Source organism: Bombina bombina, chromosome 8, assembly GCF_027579735.1.
Source record: "Bombina bombina isolate aBomBom1 chromosome 8, aBomBom1.pri, whole genome shotgun sequence".
NCBI classification, from domain to species: Eukaryota; Metazoa; Chordata; class Amphibia; order Anura; family Bombinatoridae; genus Bombina; species Bombina bombina.
Window position 1 is genome coordinate 287005030 of NC_069506.1, and position 24128 is coordinate 287029157.

At 36.6% G+C, this 24128-nt stretch overlaps 1 protein-coding gene across 2 annotated transcripts; it reads right to left on the reverse strand.

Moving 5' to 3' along the window:
* Nucleotides 1-1699: 1699 nt before the first annotated feature.
* LOC128638206 (somatostatin-2) lies at nucleotides 1700-24085 on the reverse strand. Of its 2 annotated transcripts, none has more exons than XM_053690064.1 (2): nucleotides 23949-24085; nucleotides 1700-2030 (listed from the first exon to the last, which is right to left on the reverse strand). In XM_053690064.1, the coding sequence occupies exons 1-2, from the start codon at nucleotides 24051-24053 to the stop codon at nucleotides 1812-1814; spliced, it is 324 nt and encodes a 107-aa protein (XP_053546039.1). In that variant the 5' UTR covers nucleotides 24054-24085; the 3' UTR covers nucleotides 1700-1811. The 2 variants fall into 2 exon arrangements, with proteins under 2 accessions (XP_053546039.1, XP_053546040.1); XM_053690065.1 differs by lacking the exon at nucleotides 23949-24085 and adding an exon at nucleotides 6136-6207.
* Nucleotides 24086-24128: the final 43 nt, after the last annotated feature.

Below are 24128 nucleotides of genomic sequence, written 5' to 3' on the forward strand. Positions count from 1 at the left end.
GCAGATGTTAGCGTGCACTGTCTGACATGCAGGTGTTAATGCGCACTGTCCGACATGCAGATGTTAGCGTGCACTGTCCGACATGCAGATGTTAGTGTGCACTGTACGACATGCAGATGTTTGCACGCACTGTACGACATGCAGATGTTAGCGTGCACTGTCCGACATGCAGATGTTAGTGTGCACTGTACGACATGCAGATGTTTGCACGCACTGTACGACATGCAGATGTTAGCGTGCACTGTCCGACATGCAGATGTTAGTGTGCACTGTACGACATGCAGATGTTTGCACGCACTGTACGACATGCAGATGTTTGCACGCACTGTCTGGGCATGCAGATGTTAGTGGGCACTGTCCGACATGCAGATGTTAGCGCGTACTGTCCGACATGCAGATGTTAGTGCGCACTGTCCAACATGCAGATGTTAGCGTGCACTGTCCCACATACAGGAGTTAGCATGCACTTTCCGACATGCAGATGTTAGCACACACTATTTGACATGCAGATGTTAGCGTGCACTGTCTGACATGCAGATGTTAGCGCACTGTCTGATATGTGCACTGTCCGATATGCAGATGTTAGCGCGCACTGTCCAACATGCAGATGCTAGCGCATACTGTCTGACATGCAGATGTTAGCGTGCACTGTCCAATACGCAGATGTTAGCGTGTACTGTCCGACATGCAGATGCTAGCGCGTACTGTCTGACATGCAGATGTTAGTGTGCACTGTCCAATGCACAGATGTTAGCGCGCACTGTCTGACATGCCGATGTTAGTGCGCACTGTCCGACATGCAAATGTTAGCACGCTGTTCGACATGCAGATGTAAGTGCGTACTGTCTGACATGCAGATGTTAGCGGGTACTGTCTGACATGCAGTTGCTAGCGCACACTGTCCGACATGCAGATGTTAGCGCGCATTGTCTGACATGCAGATGTTAGCGCGCACCGTCCAACACATAGATGTTAGCGTGTACTGTCCGACATACAGATGTTAGCGCACACTGTCCAACATGCAGATGCTAGCGCGTACTGTCTGACATGCAGATGTTAGCGTGCACTGTCCAACACGCAGATGTTAGCGTGTACTGTCCGACATACAGATGTTAGCGTGCACTGTCCGACACGCAGATGTTAGCGTGCACTGTCCGACATGCAGATGTTAGTGCACTGTCTAACATGCAGATGTTAGCGTGCACTCTGACATGCAGATGTTAGCGAGCACTGTCTGACATGCAGATGTTAGCGTGCACTCTGACATGCAGATGTTAGCGAGCACTGTCTGACATGCAGATGTTAGCGTGCACTCTGACATGCAGATGTTAGCGAGCACTGTCTGACATGTAGATATTAGCACGCAGTGTCTGATATGCAGATGTTAGCGTGCACTGTCTGACATGTAGATGTTAGTGTGCACTAGATTAACGCTTGAACAATGAAAATTACTATTGTCTTGTAATATTTGTGCAAAAATAGAAACTCTCTTGCTAGCTCTCAAGCAATGTTAACGCACAATAATGCTAATATTTTTTTTTTGCTCTCCACTTGTACTCTTGGCCTGACCGAGTATATTGTATTTAGAAACCCCTGATTTTAATTAATTGCAGAATTTCTTTTTTTTTTGTTTCTTTTTCGTTCCTTTTTTTGTTTTTTAGAAAATTGAAACTAAAAAAACAAACACAGACATAATTACTGCAGGACAATTTCTCTATTTTTATTTGAAACAAATACTTAATAAATGATGCAGCCAGAACAGGACGTACAGACAACGTCACGTTATTTACATCTGCGCCAGGCCCTTGTCTTCAGCAAGCTGTGAAGGTTTTCCAGAAAAAATGCTTGCAGGGGGCTTTGCGCTCACGTATGGTGAGGTCGGGTAGCTTCATTGCAGATGAACGTGCTATTGACTTGCCCTCCAAACTATCGGAAACGCCTCTATCAATCTCTTGTGAGTTACTGTCTGCGTTGTCCATCCATCCAGACAGCAGCTTCACAAGGAGATCGTCCTGCACCGCACTTAGATCCTAGAATAAAACAAAACGACAGAGTGAAAATAACGTTTATAATGACATATTAGCACCTCTGATCTCTAGTGTCACTATTCCCAGATTGTGTCACCAGCAGCTAGTTAGTTACTCTGTGTTGTGTAAGATAGAAGCCTGTCTTAAAGGGACATGAAACCCAAAAGGAGATGGGAGCTGATTGGTAGCTGATTGGTTGCACATATGCCTCTTGTCATTGGCTTACCGATTTGTTCAGCTAGTCCCCAGTTCCCATTGCTGCTCCTTCAATAATAGATACCAAGAGATCGAAGCACAAATGATAATAGAATTAAATTGTAAAGTTGTGTAAAATTTACTCTTTAACAGCATTAGAGACAAACCTGAAAGGCACGTCCGTCTCTTCAAAGCAGATTTGTAATATTGATGTATTAACATAAATGCTTCTACTGACCGCAAGCAATGATATTGTAACTATTCGTACTGCAGATAGAAGTAATATCCATCTGTACATACTATCCCTAACCACAGCCCCATATCCCTAACCTCTAATCCCTAACACACCTTCCTAACCCCTAATACCCTAACCCTAACAACAGCCCCATAACCCTAACCTCTAACCCCTAATCCCTAACACACCTTCCTAACCCCTAATACCCTAACCCTAACCACAGCCCCATATCCCTAACCTCTAATCCCTAACACACCTTCCTAACCCCTAATACCCTAACCCTAATCCCTAACAACAGCCTCATAACCCTAACCTCTAACCCCTAATCCCTAACACACCTTCCTAACCCCTAATACCCTAACCCTAACCACAGCCCCATATCCCTAACCTCTAATCCCTAACACACCTTCCTAACCCCTAATACCCTAACAACAGCCCCATAACCCTAACCTCTAACCCCTAATCCCTAACACACCTTCCTAACCCCTAATACCCTAACCCTAACCACAGCCCCATATCCCTAACCTCTAATCCCTAACACACCTTCCTAACCCCTAATACCCTAACCCTAATCCCTAACAACAGCCTCATAACCCTAACCTCTAACCCCTAATCCCTAACACACCTTCCTAACCCCTAATACCCTAACCCTAATCCCTAACAACAGCCCCATAACCCTAACCTCTAAACCCTACCACACCTCCCTAACCCCTAATACCCTAACCCTAATCCCTAACAACAGCCCCATAACCCTAACCCCTAATACAACTCCCTAACCCCTAATACCCTGAACTTAATCCCTAATCGCCCCTATCCCTAACCTCTAACCCCTAATATCCTAACCCTAATAATAGCCCCTATTCCTAACCTCTAATGCTAACCCCTACCAACAGCCCCTTTCCCTAACCCCTAATACCCTAACCCTAATATCCTAGTCCCTAACAATAGCCCCTATCCCTAATCTCTAACTCTAACCACTAATATCCTAAACCTAATACCTAACAATAGCCCCTATTCCTAACCTCTAACCCTAATATCCTAACCCTAATAATAGCTCCTATCCCTAACCTCTAACCCTAACCCCTAACACAGCACCCTAGCCCCTAATATCCTAACTCTAATCCCTATCAATAGCCCCTCTCTAAACCTCTAACCCTAATCCCTAATATCATAACACTAATCCCTAACAATAGCGCCCTCCCTAACCTCTAACCCTAATATCATAACACTAATCCATAACAATAGCCCCCTCCCTAACCTCTAACCCTAATCCCTAATATCATAACACTAATCCATAACAATAGCCCCCCTCTCTAACCCTAATCCCTAATATCATAACACGAATCCCTAACAATACCCCCCTCCCTAACCTCTAACCCTAATCCCTAATATCATAACACTAATCCATAACAATAGCCCCCTCCCTAACCTCTAACCCTAATCCCTAATATCATAACACTAATCCATAACAATAGCCCCCCTCCCTAACCTCTAACCCTAATATCATAACACTAATCCATAACAATAGCCCCCTCCCTAACCTCTAACCCTAATCCCTAATATCATAACACGAATCCCTAACAATACCCCCCTCCCTAACCTCTAACCCTAATCCCTAATATCATAACACTAATCCATAACAATAGCCCCCTCTCTAACCCTAATCCCTAATATTATAACACGAATCCCTAACAATAGCCCCCTCCCTAACCTCTAACCCTAATCCCTAATATCATAACACTAATCCCTAACAATAGCCCCCCTCCCAAACCTCTAACCCTAATTCCTAATATCATAACACTAATCCCTAACAATAGCCCCCTCCCTAACATCTAACCCTAATCCCTAATATCCTAACACTAATCCCTAACACAGCTCTCTAACCCTTAATACCCTAATCTCTAGCAAAAGCCCCATCTCTAACCCTAATACCCTAACCCTAATCCTTAACCAAAAGCCTATATCCCTAACCTCTAACCCTAACATAGCTCCCTAGCCCCTAATACCCTAACCCTAACAATAGCCTCCATCTCTAACCTCTATCCCTAACCATAACCCCAATACAAGTTACTAACCCTAACAATAACCCTTAACCACTAAACCATAACTTTAACCAATAACCATAACCTCTAAACACTTACCTTGACCCTAACATATAACATTAATCCTAACTGCTATCCCATATCCCTAACCCATAACCCTTAACACCTAACCCATAATACTACCCCTAAAGTCCACCCACAACCATAACCTTAACATAAAGTATAACCCCTAATCCTAAACCATAACCCTAACCTCTAACCCATAACCTCTAACCCATAAACCTTAACACCTAACCCATATTACTAACCCTAACGTCCACCCAAAACCATAACCTTTAACCCCTTACCCTAAACCATAACCCTAACCTCTAACCCATAACCCTGACCTCTATCCCTAACCCATGACACCTAACTGATAATACTAGCCCCTAATGCCCAACCCTAACCCATAATTTTAACCACATCAATAACCTTTACCTTAACTTCTAACCCTAAACCATAACCCTAACCTCTAAACCCTAACCCATAAGCATGACCTCTAACCCTAACCCAAAACCAATGCATAAACCCTAATGAAAGTCCCTAAAACTAACCCATAACAGAAGTTACTAACCCTAACCCATAATCCTAACCCACAAACATAACCCTAACTTCTACCCCCTAATTCTTAAAGGGACAGTCTACTCCAAACTGTTACTGTTTAAAAAGATATTAACACCTTTATTACCTATTCCCCAGCTTTGCACAACCAATATTGTTATATTGATAAATTTTATAACATATAAAACAGTAAATCACTCCCTGTTTTAAGCCCCTGGAGGCTGCCTTTATCTCTGTCATTTTATAACCTTTTCAAGACAGAGCTAGTTAATTGTTACTATATATATATATATATATATATATATATATATATATATATATATATATATATATATTTATTTATTTATATATAAAACACATAAAACACTGTTCTCACTCCTATGGAGTTACAAATGCCCTGAATGGCTAAAATGAAAGTTATAAACAGCCCTGAGATAAGGGGGCAGTCTGCAGAGGCTTAGATACAAGGTAATCACAGAGGTAAAAAGTATATTATTAATATAACAGTGTTAGTTATGCAAAACTGGGGAATGGGTAATAAAGGGATTATCTATCTTTTTAAATAATCACAATTTTGGAGTATACTGTCCTTTTAACCCTAACCAACCTCTAACCCTTACCCATAGCTGAACGCTAACCCATAACACTAGTCCCTAATCCCTAACCCCTAACAGAAATTACTAACTCCAACCCCTAACAGATGTGCCTAACCCTAACCCCTAGCAGGTTACTAACCCTAAAATCTAACACAAATTTCCAATCCTAACTGCTAACTGAAGAGTTTATAATCTACTTGAATTACATTTTATTTACTTTGACTACAAGACATTTTAAGAATCTACAGTGATTATTTTAAGCCTTTCTGTCAGACAAGGGGTTAATTCTCTTGCTGTGTGTTCGGTACAGTCTTTTTTCATTTCAGATGTTCTGCCCTTACACAGTCAGTAATACAGGGAACTAATTAATCACTAACTGGCTGATCATTAGCTCGTTATCTGTGTCTCACTCAGTCTGTCACTTTCCACTGATCACTTACCCTCAACATCCAGCTGTTCAGCTATTTGTAGACAACAATTCTATACATTTTATATTCAGGTTAATGACAAATATCTCCTGTCTTTACTAAAATTCAATTTCATGATTCTACATCAGTAGCTGATCAAAGTGCAATGAAGCACTTCTCTTCCAGGGAGGGTTTGCAACGCACTCAGTGGTTTAAATATATACTAGTGTTGCCACTTTACTACAGTGAAACAAAGATTCCCCCAGCAAATTGGTTGATGTTGTTAGAAATAAAAAGAAACACAAATTCCCCTTCATGTCAGCATTATTATTCCTAGATTTAAATAATTAATTGTATTACATTTTTCATCAATTTTATTTCTTCTGCAATTAAACAGTGACTGGTTATATCTGTCATTGTCATTTAGCTGCTCCATAACCACAAATAAATTCACTGACCCTCTATTTCTGGACCTATGGCTCTCATCACAATTTCAAGCGTTTGTCATGCAGAAGACTGTAATGTTGTCATTAATTATGTAAATTTGCTCTTTAACTTCATGCTATAGAATGTATAAGATTATTGGCCATCTAATAGGGTTCATGGTTATTTAGGGGTAGGGGAAAAGTAAAATACAATTCAATAGTTCCTCATGGGGTGGCTGCTTTTGATAAATATGTGACACCCCTGCTTTGTTTCTTGCTAGTGACACCCCAAAACACCTCATGGGGATCTCCAGTAATGTGATATAATTCTATTACATGCAGATATTGTGATCTAATGAGCTGTGCGAATCATCACATGATGAAGATAACAGATATCTGCTCTGTGACAGATACTATGGGTTAATCCTGTGTAATTCACTGGATGAGAACCACTGATAATGAGGAGCCAGCGTATGGTCCTTCTGTGAAAGACATTATATGACTATTTTTTCTAGATGATTAAACAACTCACTAGAAATCACATTCACCTGGATTACGAGTTTTGCGCTATACAGTGTGCGAAAATAACGCGAAATGTTTGGGTGATGGGTTTTACCGTTGGGGGGGACTTTATAAAAAAATTTCTAGGTAAAAGAGCTGTTCAACTTAGGGCAATGCCCTACAAAAGGCCCTTTTAAGGGCTATTAGTAGTTTATTGTAGGTTAGGTAGTTTATTGTAGGTTAAGGGGTGTTTTTATTTTTATAGGGCTATTAGATTAGGTGTAATTGTTTTTATTTTTGACAATTTTGTTTATTTTTCATAATTTTAGTGTTTATTATTTTTGTAATCTTTTTTTTTACTTTTTTCGTAGTATTAGATTTTTTTAAATTTGTAATTTAGGTTTTTTATTTTTTCGTAGTGTTAGGTTTTTTAATCATGTAATTTAGGATTTTTAATTGGTAGTTTTGTTTAATTTTATTAGAATAGTTGTTAGGTTAATTTATAGTTTAAACTTAGTTTTTTTATTCCACAGGTAAGTTTTAATTTATTTAAAGATAGTTATATTGTAATTTTAATTTAAAGTTAGGGGGTGTTAGGTTTAGGATTTAATTTAGTGTTTTGCTATGTGGGGGGCGGTTTAGGGGTTAATAGGTTTAGTTTAGTAGTTATGATGTGGGGGCTGGGGGTTTAGGGGTTAATAGGTTTAGTTTATTCGTTACAAAGTGGGGGCTGGAGGTTTAGGGGTTATTACTTTATTATAGTGTTGGCGATGTGAGGGGCTGGTGGTTTAGGGGTTAATAGGTTTATTTAGTGTCAGCGATGTTAGGGGGCGGCGGATTAGGGGTTAATAGGTTTATTTAATAGTCGCGATGTGGGTGGACGGCAGATTGGGGTTAATAAGTTTAATATAGTGTTTGAAATGCAGGGAATGCGGCGATTTAGGGGTAATAGTAGTTTATGATAGTGTACTTTGTAACATTTTAGTTATGAGTTTTGTGAAACATTTTTGTTTTGCAAAATCCATAACTACTGGTCTCAGATGGTGGAATGGATTGTGTCGGTATATGCTGTAACGCAAGCATTTTAACCAGACCCCAAACCTGTAATACGGCGTTATGGAAAATCCCTCACTCAAACGTAATTTTTTTTGAGTGCGGAATGGACGTTGCGTTACAGGCTAAAATGCTTGAGGTATAGATATCCCGCGCGACTTGTAATATGCGTTACTGGCCATTTCACGTGCAGTGGGCAATTTTTCAGCGGTATAGTCGTACCGCAAAACTCATAATCTAGCCGATAGTTTATTAGCACTCACAGACATCCAGATAATGACTAGGTAACAATATACACTGTAAACATGTAGTTATTAAATCACACAAAAGCAAACTGCAATACTACTCACCCCTCTCATGACAGAGAGCGCTGAGACACAGTATGCAGTTATTGCACGCAATCGAATACAGTATTACTGATGTGCTGCTGTAGGTGATGCACACAAAGGGATATTAAACAGCATGACCCCCATACTAGGCACTTTCGTTCCGCTTAAATAAACGCATGACACAAGAAAGTGGGGTTACAAAGGCCGCAGCCTGCTTTATTGAACACCATAAATAATATATCCATAACCGTACAAAATAATCAGTTAAACATTTCATAAAAACCCCAGGGTGTTTGCTCATCCTCCACAACGTGTGCCGATCTTACCACTAAGAAGGGCACGCCCCCTTGTATAAAATTCTCCCCTGCCAATCAAACAGGAGGTACCAACAATCCACTGTGATCCAAACCACCACAAAATAGGCAAGCACCCCCCGCCACAGCTCGACCCAACTTCGAGCACCGGCACAACGGCCTTGTAACCCCACGTTAAGGCGGAAGCTGCCCACCAACAAGCACTAGATTACCCCTTACCGGGGAGAACAAATCATTAAAAACATCACAGTACATTGAAACTTAACTTAACGAATTCAACCACCAAGCTGGGTGCTCCCTAAACCACTACTTATCAAAGGAACCAATTAACTGCCGACTCCAACGACCCGACTCATATACAACCGACCCCGGACCCTACTCCAAACCAAAAGGAGAAAGGCCCCAAGCAACAAATTCACAAATCCAAACCCCCAACACGAAATTCCACATCCGATCAACCACCACTGCCACCCACAACTTTTTTTTTTTTTTAATTTTAAAACCCATATCCACGTCGGGAAGCATAAGCCCCAATAAACATGAACATGGAACCCATGCATATTATCACACCAGCACCATGACAAGCCTAATTACCAAAGTCAACCAAAACACCAATTGTCCAACAACCAAAAGACCAATTGTCCAACAACCAAAACCCCAATTGTCCACTGCTACCTGAAATACTCTGAACCCACCGTCCCAACTACAATCAAATACACTATACCCATATAGGGTATCAAACTCTCAAGGACTACGCTGGTTTCCCAAACACCTAGATATCTAATCAAGTGTTCTCTTATTACGAGCCCACAATCCCCAGGCGGGTCCTTTCAGCAATTACAAAACATTAACTAAGTTGAGGACTCCGCAAAGGGGGAAGCCAAAACCCAACGTTCTCCACCAACACCCCTGAAAGGGTATAAGACACGGCCTCACCAGCCATCGATCAAGAGCATCAGCTCCCCTTGTCAAATTCAAAATTTGCAACTCCCGGTCCCCCTCACACCCTGAACCAGAAACACCCCTGGGCGACCACTAAAAAAGACTCCCATACCCAACTAGACCACCAACCCAACTGTTCCCAGCATGTGCCCTCCAGTAGCTTCCAGCTCCATCCACAAACGAAACAAATGCAACTGCCATAGATGGAATCCTACCGCAAATCGACAAACATCTCTTACACCAAGCTTTCACTATAAATCAACGCCACACAATAGGATAATCAAAGGGGGTAGCATCTGCCCTCCTACCAAGGATCCCAAGACACCATATGGGAAGAAACACAACTAGGACCATAACAACTTCAGTCCTGACCCAATTGTACCCAACCTGGCGTCAGCAGGACCCCCCACCGGGAATATCACCTTGCGTAAGCAACTGAATCCTCCCCTAGGGGCCGGGAACAACCTAACAAACTTTTCACCGTCCCTCTTGAAAACTATCCCAACTACCCAATGACCAATCCAGGCCGGCAAACATAAGCCCAGCCACCCACCAATACTCCTAAATCATTACTGCGACCTCCAGCTAATGCGCATGGCCAAAATGCCAACCTCACCAAGATCTGGAAACGACCTGCTCCGTACACCCAAGGACCCCCAAAGTGACTGACGCCCAAAATTCTGACCCACCCCCCAAACCAAAGGGAAGCTCCACACGACACCTATTTAACCAAACTCAATAACCATAACAATGCGAACCTAGACAGGATTTTAACATACCACTCATATATATACAGGCGGGCCGGCATACAACCCGATATATAACAACCATGAAATCCAATGAAACACACAACTCTGCATGAATCAGACAAAAATGAAGCTACTTTGAAAGGAGTATTATATCTACAATAGCCAAGCCACTGCCGAAACTCAGGATCGACCCAGTGACCTTTAGATCTTCAGCCTATCGCTCTACCAACTGGGCTATTTTGGCCAACTCCCCTAAATATATATATATATACATATACCTATGTATACCCCTACCCATATACCCTGAAAATTGAATACAAAAATAGCTAGCCAAATCAAACAACGGCATATGATGACATGCCCACATGATCATCAATCTACCATCTTCCGAACCGCCCCACTCCCCTATGACTAAATCCCCAGCCAAGCTTTATTAAGAGCCGGGGGGGGTTAATACTAAATTGCGGGGGAGGGGGGCACGAACCCAAAAGTGAAAATGAAACAAACCAAAGGCCAAAAAAAAGGGGGGTACCAATCAAGGAGCAGGAATTTTTTTTGTTAAACCAATAGGAAAACATGGGATGGAGGAAGTAAAAACCGAATTGGCACCGGGCTAAGACCAACACCCATAGCTAGACAAACACAAAAAACAAAAACACACAGGGATTACAACGCCACAACAACCCAACCCCGGAGGTTTCTCATCCAAGTACCAGCCAGGCCCGACCCTGCTTAGCTTCCGAAATCAGACGAGATCGGGTGCATTCAGGGTGGATTGGCCGTAGGCCCAACCCAAGCAACATCCAACGGACATAGCCAAACATGGGTACCCCTTACCCCAGATAAAACCTTATCCCCCCCCCACCACACATAAACAACCATACAACTCAACAAACTCCCAGAGTTTTTAAAGGGGCACTCGAGCCACATTAATTATTTTTATTTTTAATGTAACTCAGGAAGAGCATGGACTCCGCCCAACTCTCCCCTTTATTTCCATAGACAAAATGGGTAGACTTTCATATTATACTATTTTTAAGCCACCGGCTACTACTGAGCATGAACACAGCCAAACGAACCATACGAAGATGCATATGATATTAGGGAATTGATATAACATGCTGAAGGGGAAGAGGAAACAACATAACCTAAAATTACCTATGAAAACTACTACTCATTCAAAATTCAGGCACCACCATAGGCCTACATGCCCTAACACCTACACACCAAGAAAACGCATCAGGATACCCACTGGTTGAACACAAACTCACCTAGAATCCCCAAACAGCAGAACTACTCACTATGAACACCAGTGTGCAAAGAATTAGCAGCCTCCACTGCTAGACTGAACCTCACAACCTCCCTACAAATGGGTCGCTAAGTAACCACTAGCCCAAACCAGAGGGCCTATAAGAGGAGACCCAGCTAACCGCCGGATTTGGTCTAACCACTAGACAACACCCTAGCCACCTCGTAACAGCCACATAAAGACGACCATGAATGCGCAGCAAACTGCAACGATGCAGACTAGAATGCCCCAAAAGGGGACCCAAAATCCACATGCCTATGCCATATAAATTACCTCCACCAAGATAAACAAATACCTCACCACATCTGCCAAGTGTTGTTCAGAGGGGCCCCCTTTACGTCCTTGAACCAATTCCACGTCTACCATGCTGTCCAAGCATATTGCAACACCTTCCATGCGGTAGCTGGGACTTTTACCAGGTTACCAGCCGTAGTCTCCCGGACCGCAGTCTGCGGCACCCATTTGCCACTACACGCTTCTGAAATGCAGCCCCCAGTAACTACAGCCACATATTTAAACTTATGACATTAGGGTTGGGAGACAGTGTAGCTACCTGCCAACATGGCAACTGAGGTTAACTTCACCCCATTATCCTCTTGATCCACTTGAACGCCAACCGCCAGATGACAAATGACATGAGCACCTCCTCAGTGGTAGCTGGAACTCATACCTGGCCGCCAGCCGCTTTGCTCCTGAACCGCCACCTATAGCTCTCCCACAGATTCCACTATCCTCTCCTGAAACCCACCCACCTTTGCTGCAATGGGAATTGCACCACCCCTTGGTCCTAACCCCAACCCCTAACCCACTTCCCCCTGCTAACCTGCCCATACCAGAGCCCTAGAACACTTACCCTCGACAATCAAATCCATGCCACCCACTGGGACCCTAATCTCCCAAAAGCTACGCCAGCATGTCCTCGGCTCCCATCCAAAACAACCTGCCATAACCAGCAAGCAGGACACCCCCTTAACAAAGCCCGAGGGCTACGACCCTGCTCTCCAAATCTGTATGGTACTCTAAGAGGAAAGCCCCACCCTCCCCCACCCTATTTTCCAATGATGAAACATCTACAGGGGGAATATTAAAAACTCTATTATTTAGCCTTTTAGCCTCAGGGAGAATTGGCCTCATCATATGTTAACAGGAAGCTAATGCCAGGGAATGATTGCCTGCAAACGCTAATACAATCAGCTAAATAACTCCACGCGACAGCGCCCAACACAACCTCCCTAACCTGCCCCTTACTCACCCTAGACTCAAACCAAGGGGCTCCACACTCATAACCCAGTTACTTCACCACTATGCTATGTACAGGGATCCCTGTACCTTAACCAAAATCCCCCCCACCCGCACTGACTAACTGCAGGCCTCCTAGCGAAAACACTGGGCTACTCTGACACGAACCCCTGGCCTACCCCTGTTACCGCCACCTAAAGCCTTCAGGCTCCCATGTCACTATGGCCCTAACCTAACCGACCTCACCTGCACCCAGCCCCGTCCTCTCCTCCTGACACTAATTGCCCAGCTCTGGCCTCCCCACCTACCGATCATCCCTCTAACTCAGCCTATGCCAATGGGCCCTTGCCCCACCCGCTCCCGGTGTGATTACAACCAAAATTGGGCCAGGCCTACCCATTACTGCTACAGAAGGTACTGCGGGAGATACAAGGCGGCCCCACACACTCCCCTCTCCACACCACCCACCTGCCACACATGCGTCCCAACACCGGCAGTTCAGCTCACGCCATCCGGGCCGACAGGCTCCCACTGTGTCCTCTCCCTGAACAGGACCCAAACCCCTTGCAAACTGAACGCTTGCCGTCTGCTCCAGACACCGCCTCCGCTTCCAGCAGCCCTCCTGCCGTCTCCAGCCAGTCCCCTGCGACCGCTTCCCAGTAACGGGCCTACCTCTGACCTACCTCAAGGCGGACAGCTTACACTCCTAAGCCACACACCGTGATGTTGTTCCTGCAGAGCCACCACCAAGACAGGAATGAGCCCTCTGCCGTGCCACTGGTCTTGGGAATAAGCCGTGCGAGGAGACGCCGGAGCTTCTTCATGCGCATCCTGGTCCGTTCGATGCTCCCGGTCCTCCCCTGATCAGCAGTAACCTGCCGAGACGATTCCGGAAAGCCGCCACAGCAGGACAGGTAAGATCCACCTGCCGTTCACCAGGTTCCGCCATTCAGCTGTGCACAGGGAAGCAGCAGCTTCTCCTTGCACGTTCCAATCCTGCAATGCCACCCTTCTGTTGCCTTCCACCGCCTACCCTCATATGGCCCAACCTACTGACCTCCATATGACCCCTTCACTTGGCCTCCATGGGGGTCACAGAACCCTTTGTTCAATGTTTTCCTTCCGGGTTCCTCTTGAGGCTGTAATATACAATGTTTAACTATGTGTAGTTAAACAACTTATACTTACATCTATTATCTTGTAAGTTAAGTAATTTGAAAATGTTTGGTTATCTAAATTCCACTGAGTTTCTATAAAGTAATGGGCACAGCCATGTTTTAGGAGGCTGTCCAAACAGGGCTGTGTGGAACATAAGATCATCTAAAAGTGATTCCACACAACTTTGTTTGCACATAGAAAACAACATATTGTCTTTGTGCTTTATCTTTTCTATATCTAAATGCACAACACATATCAGCAATCATCCCCTGCATAGCAAACTATCTGCCTACAAATATAATTTATAATGGAATTTAATTACCAAATGTGCATTGGACCAGTGACACACCCCTTGAAATGCTTCTTTAGTATGTTTTCCTATATCCTTTGCTGTGGTCACTTGGGGACAGGTATACGTTATTGAGTGTTAAGGGGACAGTCTACTCCAGAATTGTTATTGTTTAAAAAGATAGATAATTCATTTATTGCCCATTCACCAGTTTTGCATAACCAACACTATATATTAATACACGTTTTACCTCTGTGATGACCTTGTTTCTAAGCCTCTGCAGAGTGACCCCTTATTTCAGATCTTTTGACAGACTTGCATTTTAGCCAATTAGTACTGACTCTTAAATAACTCCATGAGAGTGAGCAAAATGTTATATATATATGGCACACATGAACTAGCGCTGTCTAGCTGTGAAAAACTGTCAAAATAGATAAGAGATAAGAGCTGGCCTTCAGGGGATTAGAAATCAGCATATGAGCCTACATAGATTTAGCTTTCAACAAAGAATACCAAGAGAACAAAGCAAATTTGATGAAAAAAGTTTATCTGAAACATGAAAGTTTAATTTTGACTAGACGTTCCTGTAACTGACTAGTGCGTGTGATACACTTGATGTGTAAGTGCCGTGTGACACTTTGTGTATCCGTGTTTACACATTTGCACGTGAGGACACATTATCACTACTGGCTGAGGAGCATGTGACACTCACTGGTGTGCACTTACAGAGCTACTAACTAGAGCACGGCAATCTGTTTATGACCTCTGTGCAGCTGTGAGATTTACCTTATGTGTACGGGCCTCTGACACAAAGGGTTAATGATGTATAGTCCCTGACACTAAGTGCCTGATGTGCTATTTTATAACTATAATTCAGTAGTTCTTATCCCCAGAGATTCACTTTCTTGTCCCTGACAAACATCATTTTGTCTAATTCACAACTTGCTGCCAATTTGCTCACAACTCCCTAATAGTCCCAGTTTGTATCTGATTACTAATGGCAGAAACAATAGTCCCTGATTTCATTTGTTGATCTGCACATTGCAGCACATGAACTTTATACTAATGCACCCAGCATAGAGCACACACCAGCTCCTCAGTGACATTATGTATCAGTAAGTCTGTCACTGCCACCTCTGCTGGGCAGCTGTTCTGTGTATCTGTTGCTCTCAGTATATCTCTTCTGTACGTACTGCACTCTGGCTGCTCCTTAATATTGTTTATTCATATAGCACTTCCGTAGTGCTGGGTACATGAGTAGGGATAACCCAGTGGCACCGATACATGGTGATAAAGAGAATACAGAGACATAAAACAAACAGATGAGCATGCTCCGGAGAGCTTACAATCTACATGTAATGATGCGTGAAGGTGTGGGTATACTGTCGGCACTATGCAGGCAGAAATACACAGGTACCTCCCTGGCTCCTGCTACTCACTGGTGTCTTCACTTTAAAGCTGATTTTTTTCTCACTGGCAGGAATGATACTGCATCACCGGCTACGCTTTATAAACATAAAGGGCTAGATTACAAGTGGAGCGCTAAACTATTACACTCCCACAAACGGGCAATTTTGGTTACTGCTATAGAGAGCTTGCAATAGCAATTAGTGCTTCAAAAATTAACCAGAGATTAGATCTCTGGTTAATTTTCTAAAAGTGCCCCAAATGCCCTAAAAATAGAGGGCATTGTAGTTTTTTATTAAAAAAAAATCTAGCACTTTTTTAAATAAAAAACAACTGCACTAGGCAGTTTTGGGGCTTTAAAGTTGGTGCGAGTGGGGTGTTAGAAAACAAAACGGCACTGAAAAGTGGATTTACATTGCTTAAATACATTTATATTTATGCTTTAATATGTGTATATACAGATATATTTATGTCTTAGTATGTGTATATACAGATATATTTATGTGTTAGTATGTGTATATACAGATATATTTATGTGTTAGTATGTGTATATACAGATATATTTATGTGTTAGTATGTGTATATACAGATATATTTATGTGTTAGTATGTGTATATACAGATATATTTATGTGTTAGTATGTGTATATACAGATATATTTATGTGTTAGTATGTGTATATACAGATATATTTATGTCTTAGTATGTGTATATACAGATATATTTATGTGTTAGTATGTGTATATACCTATATATTTATGCTTTAATATGTGTATATACAGATATATTTATGTGTTAGTATGTGTATATACAGATATATTTATGTGTTAGTATGTGTATATACAGATATATTTATGTGTTAGTATGTGTATATACAGATATATTTATGTGTTAGTATGTGTATATACCTATATATTTATGCTTTAATATGTGTATATACAGATATATTTATGTGTTAGTATGTGTATATACAGATATATTTATGTGTTAGTATGTGTATATACAGATATATTTATGTGTTAGTATGTGTATATACCTATATATTTATGCTTTAATATGTGTATATACAGATATATTTATGTGTTAGTATGTGTATATACAGATATATTTATGTGTTAGTATGTGTATATACAGATATATTTATGTGTTAGTATGTGTATATACCTATATATTTATGTGTTAGTATGTGTATATACATATATATTTATGTGTTAGTATGTGTATATACATATATATTTATGTGTTACTATGTGTATATACAGATATATTTATGTGTTAGTATGTGTATATACATATATATTTATGTGTTAGTATGTGTATATACAGATATATTTATGTGTTTATATGTGTATATACATATATATTTATGTGTTAGTATGTGTATATACAGATATATTTATGTGTTAGTATGTGTATATACAGATATATTTATGTGTTAATATGTGTATATACAGATATATTTATGTGTTAGTATGTGTATATACAGATATATTTATGTGTTAATATGTGTATATACATATATATTTATATGTTAATATGTGTATATACATATATATTTATGTGTTAGTATGTGTATATACAGATATATTTATGTGTTACTATGTGTATATACATATATATTTATGTGTTACTATGTGTATATACATATATATTTATGTGTTTATATGTGTATATACATATATATTTATGTGTTAATATGTGTATATACATATATATTTATGTGTTACTATGTGTATATACATATATATTTATATGTTAATATGTGTATATACATATATATTTATGTGTTAGTATGTGTATATACAGATATATTTATGTTAATATGTGTATATACATATATATTTATATGTTAATATGTGTATATACATATATATTTATGTGTTAGTATGTGTATATACAGATATATTTATGTGTTAATATGTGTATATACATATATATTTATATGTTAATATGTGTATATACATATATATTTATATGTTAATATGTGTATATACATATATATTTATGTGTTAGCATGTGTATATACATATATATTTATGTGTTAGTATGTGTATATACAGATATATTTATGTGTTAGTATGTGTATATACAGATATATTTATGTGTTAGTATGTGTATATACATATATATTTATGTGTTACTATGTGTATATACAGATATATTTATGTGTTAGTATGTGTATATACATATATATTTATGTGTTAGTATGTGTATATACATATATATTTATGTGTTAGCATGTGTATATACAGATATATTTATGTGTTAGTATGTGTATATACAGATATATTAATGTGTTAGTATGTGTATATACAGATATATTTATGTGTTAGTATGTGTATATACAGATATATTTATGTGTTAGTATGTGTATATACATATATATTTATGTGTTAGTATGTGTATATACAGATATATTTATGTGTTAGTATGTGTATATACATATATATTTATGTGTTAGTATGTGTATATACATATATATTTATGTGTTAGCATGTGTATATACAGATATATTTATGTGTTAGTATGTGTATATACAGATATATTTATGTGTTAGTATGTGTATATACAGATATATTTATGTGTTAGTATGTGTATATACAGATATATTTATGTGTTAGTATGTGTATATACATATATATTTATGTGTTAGTATGTGTATATACAGATATATTTATGTGTTAGTATGTGTATATACAGATATATTTATGTGTTAATATGTGTATATACATATATATTTATGTGTTAGTATGTGTATATACAGATATATTTATGTGTTACTGTTAATATGTGTATATACAGATATATTTATGTGTTACTATGTGTATATACAGATATATTTATGTGTTACTATGTGTATATACAGATATATTTATCTGTTAGTATGTGTATATACAGATATATTTATGTGTTACTGTTAATATGTGTATATACATATATATTTATGTGTTACTATGTGTATATACATATATATTTATGTGTTACTATGTGTATATACAGATATATTTATGTGTTAGTATGTGTATATACAGATATATTTATGTGTTAGTTTATGTATATACAGATATATTTATGTGTTAATATGTGTATATACAGATATATTTATGTGTTAGTATGTGTATATACAGATATATTTATGCGTTACTATGTGTACAGATATATTTATGTGTTACTATGTGTATATACATATATATTTATGTGTTAATATGTGTATATACAGATATATTTATGTGTTATGTGTATATACATATATATTTATGTGTTATTATGTATATATACAGATATATTTGTGTTAGTATGTGTATATACATATATATTTATGTGTTAATATGTGTATATACATATATATTTATGTTTTACTATGTGTATATACATATATATTTATGTGTTAATATGTGTATATACATATATATTTATATGTTAATATGTGTATATACATATATATTTATGTGTTAATATGTGTATATACATATATATTTATGTGTTAGCATGTGTATATACATATATATTTATGTGTTAGTATGTGTAGATACAGATATATTTATGTGTTAGTATGTGTATATACAGATATATTTATGTATTACTATGTGTATATACAGATATATTTATGTGTTAGCATGTGTATATACATTTATATTTATGTGTTATTATGTGTATATACAGATATATTTATGTGTTAGTATGTCTATATACATATATATTTATGTGTTATTATGTGTATATACATATATATTTATGTGTTAATATGTGTATATACAGATATATTTATGTGTTAGTATGTGTATATACAGATATATTTATGTGTTAATATGTGTATATACATATATATTTATGTGTTATTATGTGTATATACAGATATATTTATGTGTTAGTATGTCTATATACATATATATTTATGTGTTATTATGTGTATATACAGATATATTTATGTGTTAATATGTGTATATACATATATATTTATGTGTTAATATGTGTATATACATATATATTTATGTGTTAATATGTGTATATACATATATATTTATGTTTTACTATGTGTATATACATATATATTTATGTGTTAATATGTGTATATACATATATATTTATATGTTAATATGTGTATATACATATATATTTATGTGTTAATATGTGTATATACATATATATTTATGTGTTAGTATGTGTAGATACAGATATATTTATGTGTTAGTATGTGTATATACAGATATATTTATGTATTACTATGTGTATATACAGATATATTTATGTGTTAGCATGTGTATATACATTTATATTTATGTGTTATTATGTGTATATACAGATATATTTATGTGTTAGTATGTGTATATACAGATATATTTATGTGTTAGTATGTGTATATACATATATATTTATGTGTTAGTATGTGTATATACAGATATATTTATGTGTTAGTATGTGTATATACAGATATATTTATGTGTTAATATGTGTATATACATATATATTTATGTGTTAGTATGTGTATATACAGATATATTTATGTGTTACTGTTAATATGTGTATATACAGATATATTTATGTGTTACTATGTGTATATACAGATATATTTATGTGTTACTATGTGTATATACAGATATATTTATCTGTTAGTATGTGTATATACAGATATATTTATGTGTTACTGTTAATATGTGTATATACATATATATTTATGTGTTACTATGTGTATATACATATATATTTATGTGTTACTATGTGTATATACAGATATATTTATGTGTTAGTATGTGTATATACAGATATATTTATGTGTTAGTATATGTATATACAGATATATTTATGTGTTAATATGTGTATATACAGATATATTTATGTGTTAGTATGTGTATATACAGATATATTTATGCGTTACTATGTGTACAGATATATTTATGTGTTACTATGTGTATATACATATATATTTATGTGTTAATATGTGTATATACAGATATATTTATGTGTTATGTGTATATACATATATATTTATGTGTTATTATGTATATATACAGATATATTTGTGTTAGTATGTGTATATATATATTTATATTTATGTGTTAATATGTGTATATACATATATATGTATGTGTTATTATGTGTATATACATATATATTTATGTGTTAATATGTGTATATACAGATATATTTATGTGTTAATATGTGTATATACAGATATATTTATGTGTTAGTATGTGTATATACAGATATATTTATGTGTTAATATGTGTATATACATATATATTTATGTGTTATTATGTGTATATACAGATATATTTATGTGTTAGTATGTCTATATACATATATATTTATGTGTTATTATGTGTATATACAGATATATTTATGTGTTAATATGTGTATATACATATATATTTATGTGTTAATATGTGTATATACATATATATTTATGTGTTAATATGTGTATATACATATATATTTATGTGTTAATATGTGTATATACATATATATTTATGTTTTACTATGTGTATATACATATATATTTATGTGTTAATATGTGTATATACATATATATTTATATGTTAATATGTGTATATACATATATATTTATGTGTTAATATGTGTATATACATATATATTTATGTGTTAGCATGTGTATATACATATATATTTATGTGTTAGTATGTGTAGATACAGATATATTTATGTGTTAGTATGTGTATATACAGATATATTTATGTATTACTATGTGTATATACAGATATATTTATGTGTTAGCATGTGTATATACATTTATATTTATGTGTTATTATGTGTATATACAGATATATTTATGTGTTAGTATGTCTATATACATATATATTTATGTGTTATTATGTGTATATACATATATATTTATGTGTTAATATGTGTATATACAGATATATTTATGTGTTAGTATGTGTATATACAGATATATTTATGTGTTAGTATGTGTATATACAGATATATTTATGTGTTAATATGTGTATATACATATATATTTATGTGTTATTATGTGTATATACAGATATATTTATGTGTTAGTATGTCTATATACATATATATTTATGTGTTATTATGTGTATATACAGATATATTTATGTGTTAATATGTGTATATACATATATATTTATGTGTTAATATGTGTATATACATATATATTTATGTGTTAATATGTGTATATACATATATATTTATGTTTTACTATGTGTATATACATATATATTTATGTGTTAATATGTGTATATACATATATATTTATATGTTAATATGTGTATATACATATATATTTATGTGTTAATATGTGTATATACATATATATTTATGTGTTAGTATGTGTAGATACAGATATATTTATGTGTTAGTATGTGTATATACAGATATATTTATGTATTACTATGTGTATATACAGATATATTTATGTGTTAGCATGTGTATATACATTTATATTTATGTGTTATTATGTGTATATACAGATATATTTATGTGTTAGTATGTGTATATACAGATATATTTATGTGTTAGTATGTATATATACATATATATTTATGTGTTAGTATGTGTATATACATATATATTTATGTGTTAGTATGTGTATATACATATATATTTATGTGTTAGTATGTGTATATACATATATATTTATGTGTTAGCATGTGTATATACATATATATTTATGTGTTAATATGTGTATATACAGATATATTTATGTGTTAGTATGTGTATATACAGATATATTTATGTGTTAGCATGTGTATATACATTTATATTTATGTGTTATTATGTGTATATACAGATATATTTATGTGTTAGTATGTGTATATACATATATTTATGTGTTACTATGTGTATATACAGATATATTTATGTGTTAGTATGTGTATATACATATATTTATGTGTTAATATGTGTATATACATATATATTTATGTGTTAGTATGTGTATATACAGATATATTTATGTGTTAATATGTGTATATACAGATATATTTATGTGTTAATATGTGTATATACATATATATTTATGTGTTAGTATGTGTATATACAGATATATTTATGTGTTAGTATGTGTATATACATATATATTTATGTGTTAGTATGTGTATATACATATATATTTAAAAATGCTGCCCATCGTTGCGCTACTTACCCCCTTTGCTGCGTGAGGGTCTGATGCCGATTTTGACTGCATCAGAACGAAGCTCCTATAAGAGCCTAGGGAAGCGAGCTATAGTCAGCACAATGCTTCCTAGCAATGCGACCACAAGCTCGCGTTCGCATTGCGATTAACTTGTTATACCATCGCACATTATTGTGCACTGGTATTACAAAGTGGATTACAAGTGGAGCACTAAATTATCGCTTGCATGCCAGCAGAGATATTAGTGCTCCACTTGTAATCTGGCCCAAAGTCACCTTTATAGGGTCACAGTTATCAGTGGCTTAAATACCTTAACCCATTGGCTGCCAAAGAATTGTTCAACGTAGTGTCTGAAGAGAGGGGTAAGTGGGGGCAGGTGCTTTCCCTGGAATGTACTGATAATATCTATACATAAGAACCCACCTAAAGGAAGAGTAAACTCAGAATGAAACCTTCATGATTCAGACACAGCTGCAATTTGAAACAACTTTTGAATTTACTTCTATGATCAATTTTGCTTCATTTTCTTGGTATCATTTGTTGAAGGAGCAGCATTTCTGTGCAGCCACCAATCAGCAGCTAGCTCTAAGCTCCCGAACCTACCTAAGTATGCTTTTCAACGAAGAATACCAAGATAAATAAGCTAATTAGATACATGACAGGAAATTGTGCTGCCATCCAGTCCTCTAGCAAATGGATAACTTTCTTACAAAGCTGCTGCCATAAAGTGCTCCAGACGCGTGGATGCTCTCGAGCTTACATTTCTGCTTTTTAACAAAAGATACAAAAAGAATGGAAAAAAATAAGATAGAAGTAAATTGGAAAGTTGTTTAAAATTGTATGTTCTATCTGAACCATGAAGATTTGGGTTGCGTGTCCCTTTAACAAGCTACTTAGAATAATTCAGTAACTGCAAAGCTTGGAAAGAAATGTCCTAGTCTCATCCCAGAATTACTGCTGGTTACAAATGACGTTGTCTGCCAGTGATGCGCTCGCAGTGTAGTGTCTCACTCACCTGGTTGTGTGTGTGCCGGAGCCGGTCCTCTCCTGGCTGAGAAGTGGCACTGACGCCCCAGACTATAAGCAGCAGCACAGACCCGGCAGACTTTATCAGCTGCATGTTCAGAGCTTGCTCAGTACAGGGGGAGATGCTGTGAGATGCTCAAGTGAGCTGTGACACAGAAGCGTATTCCTT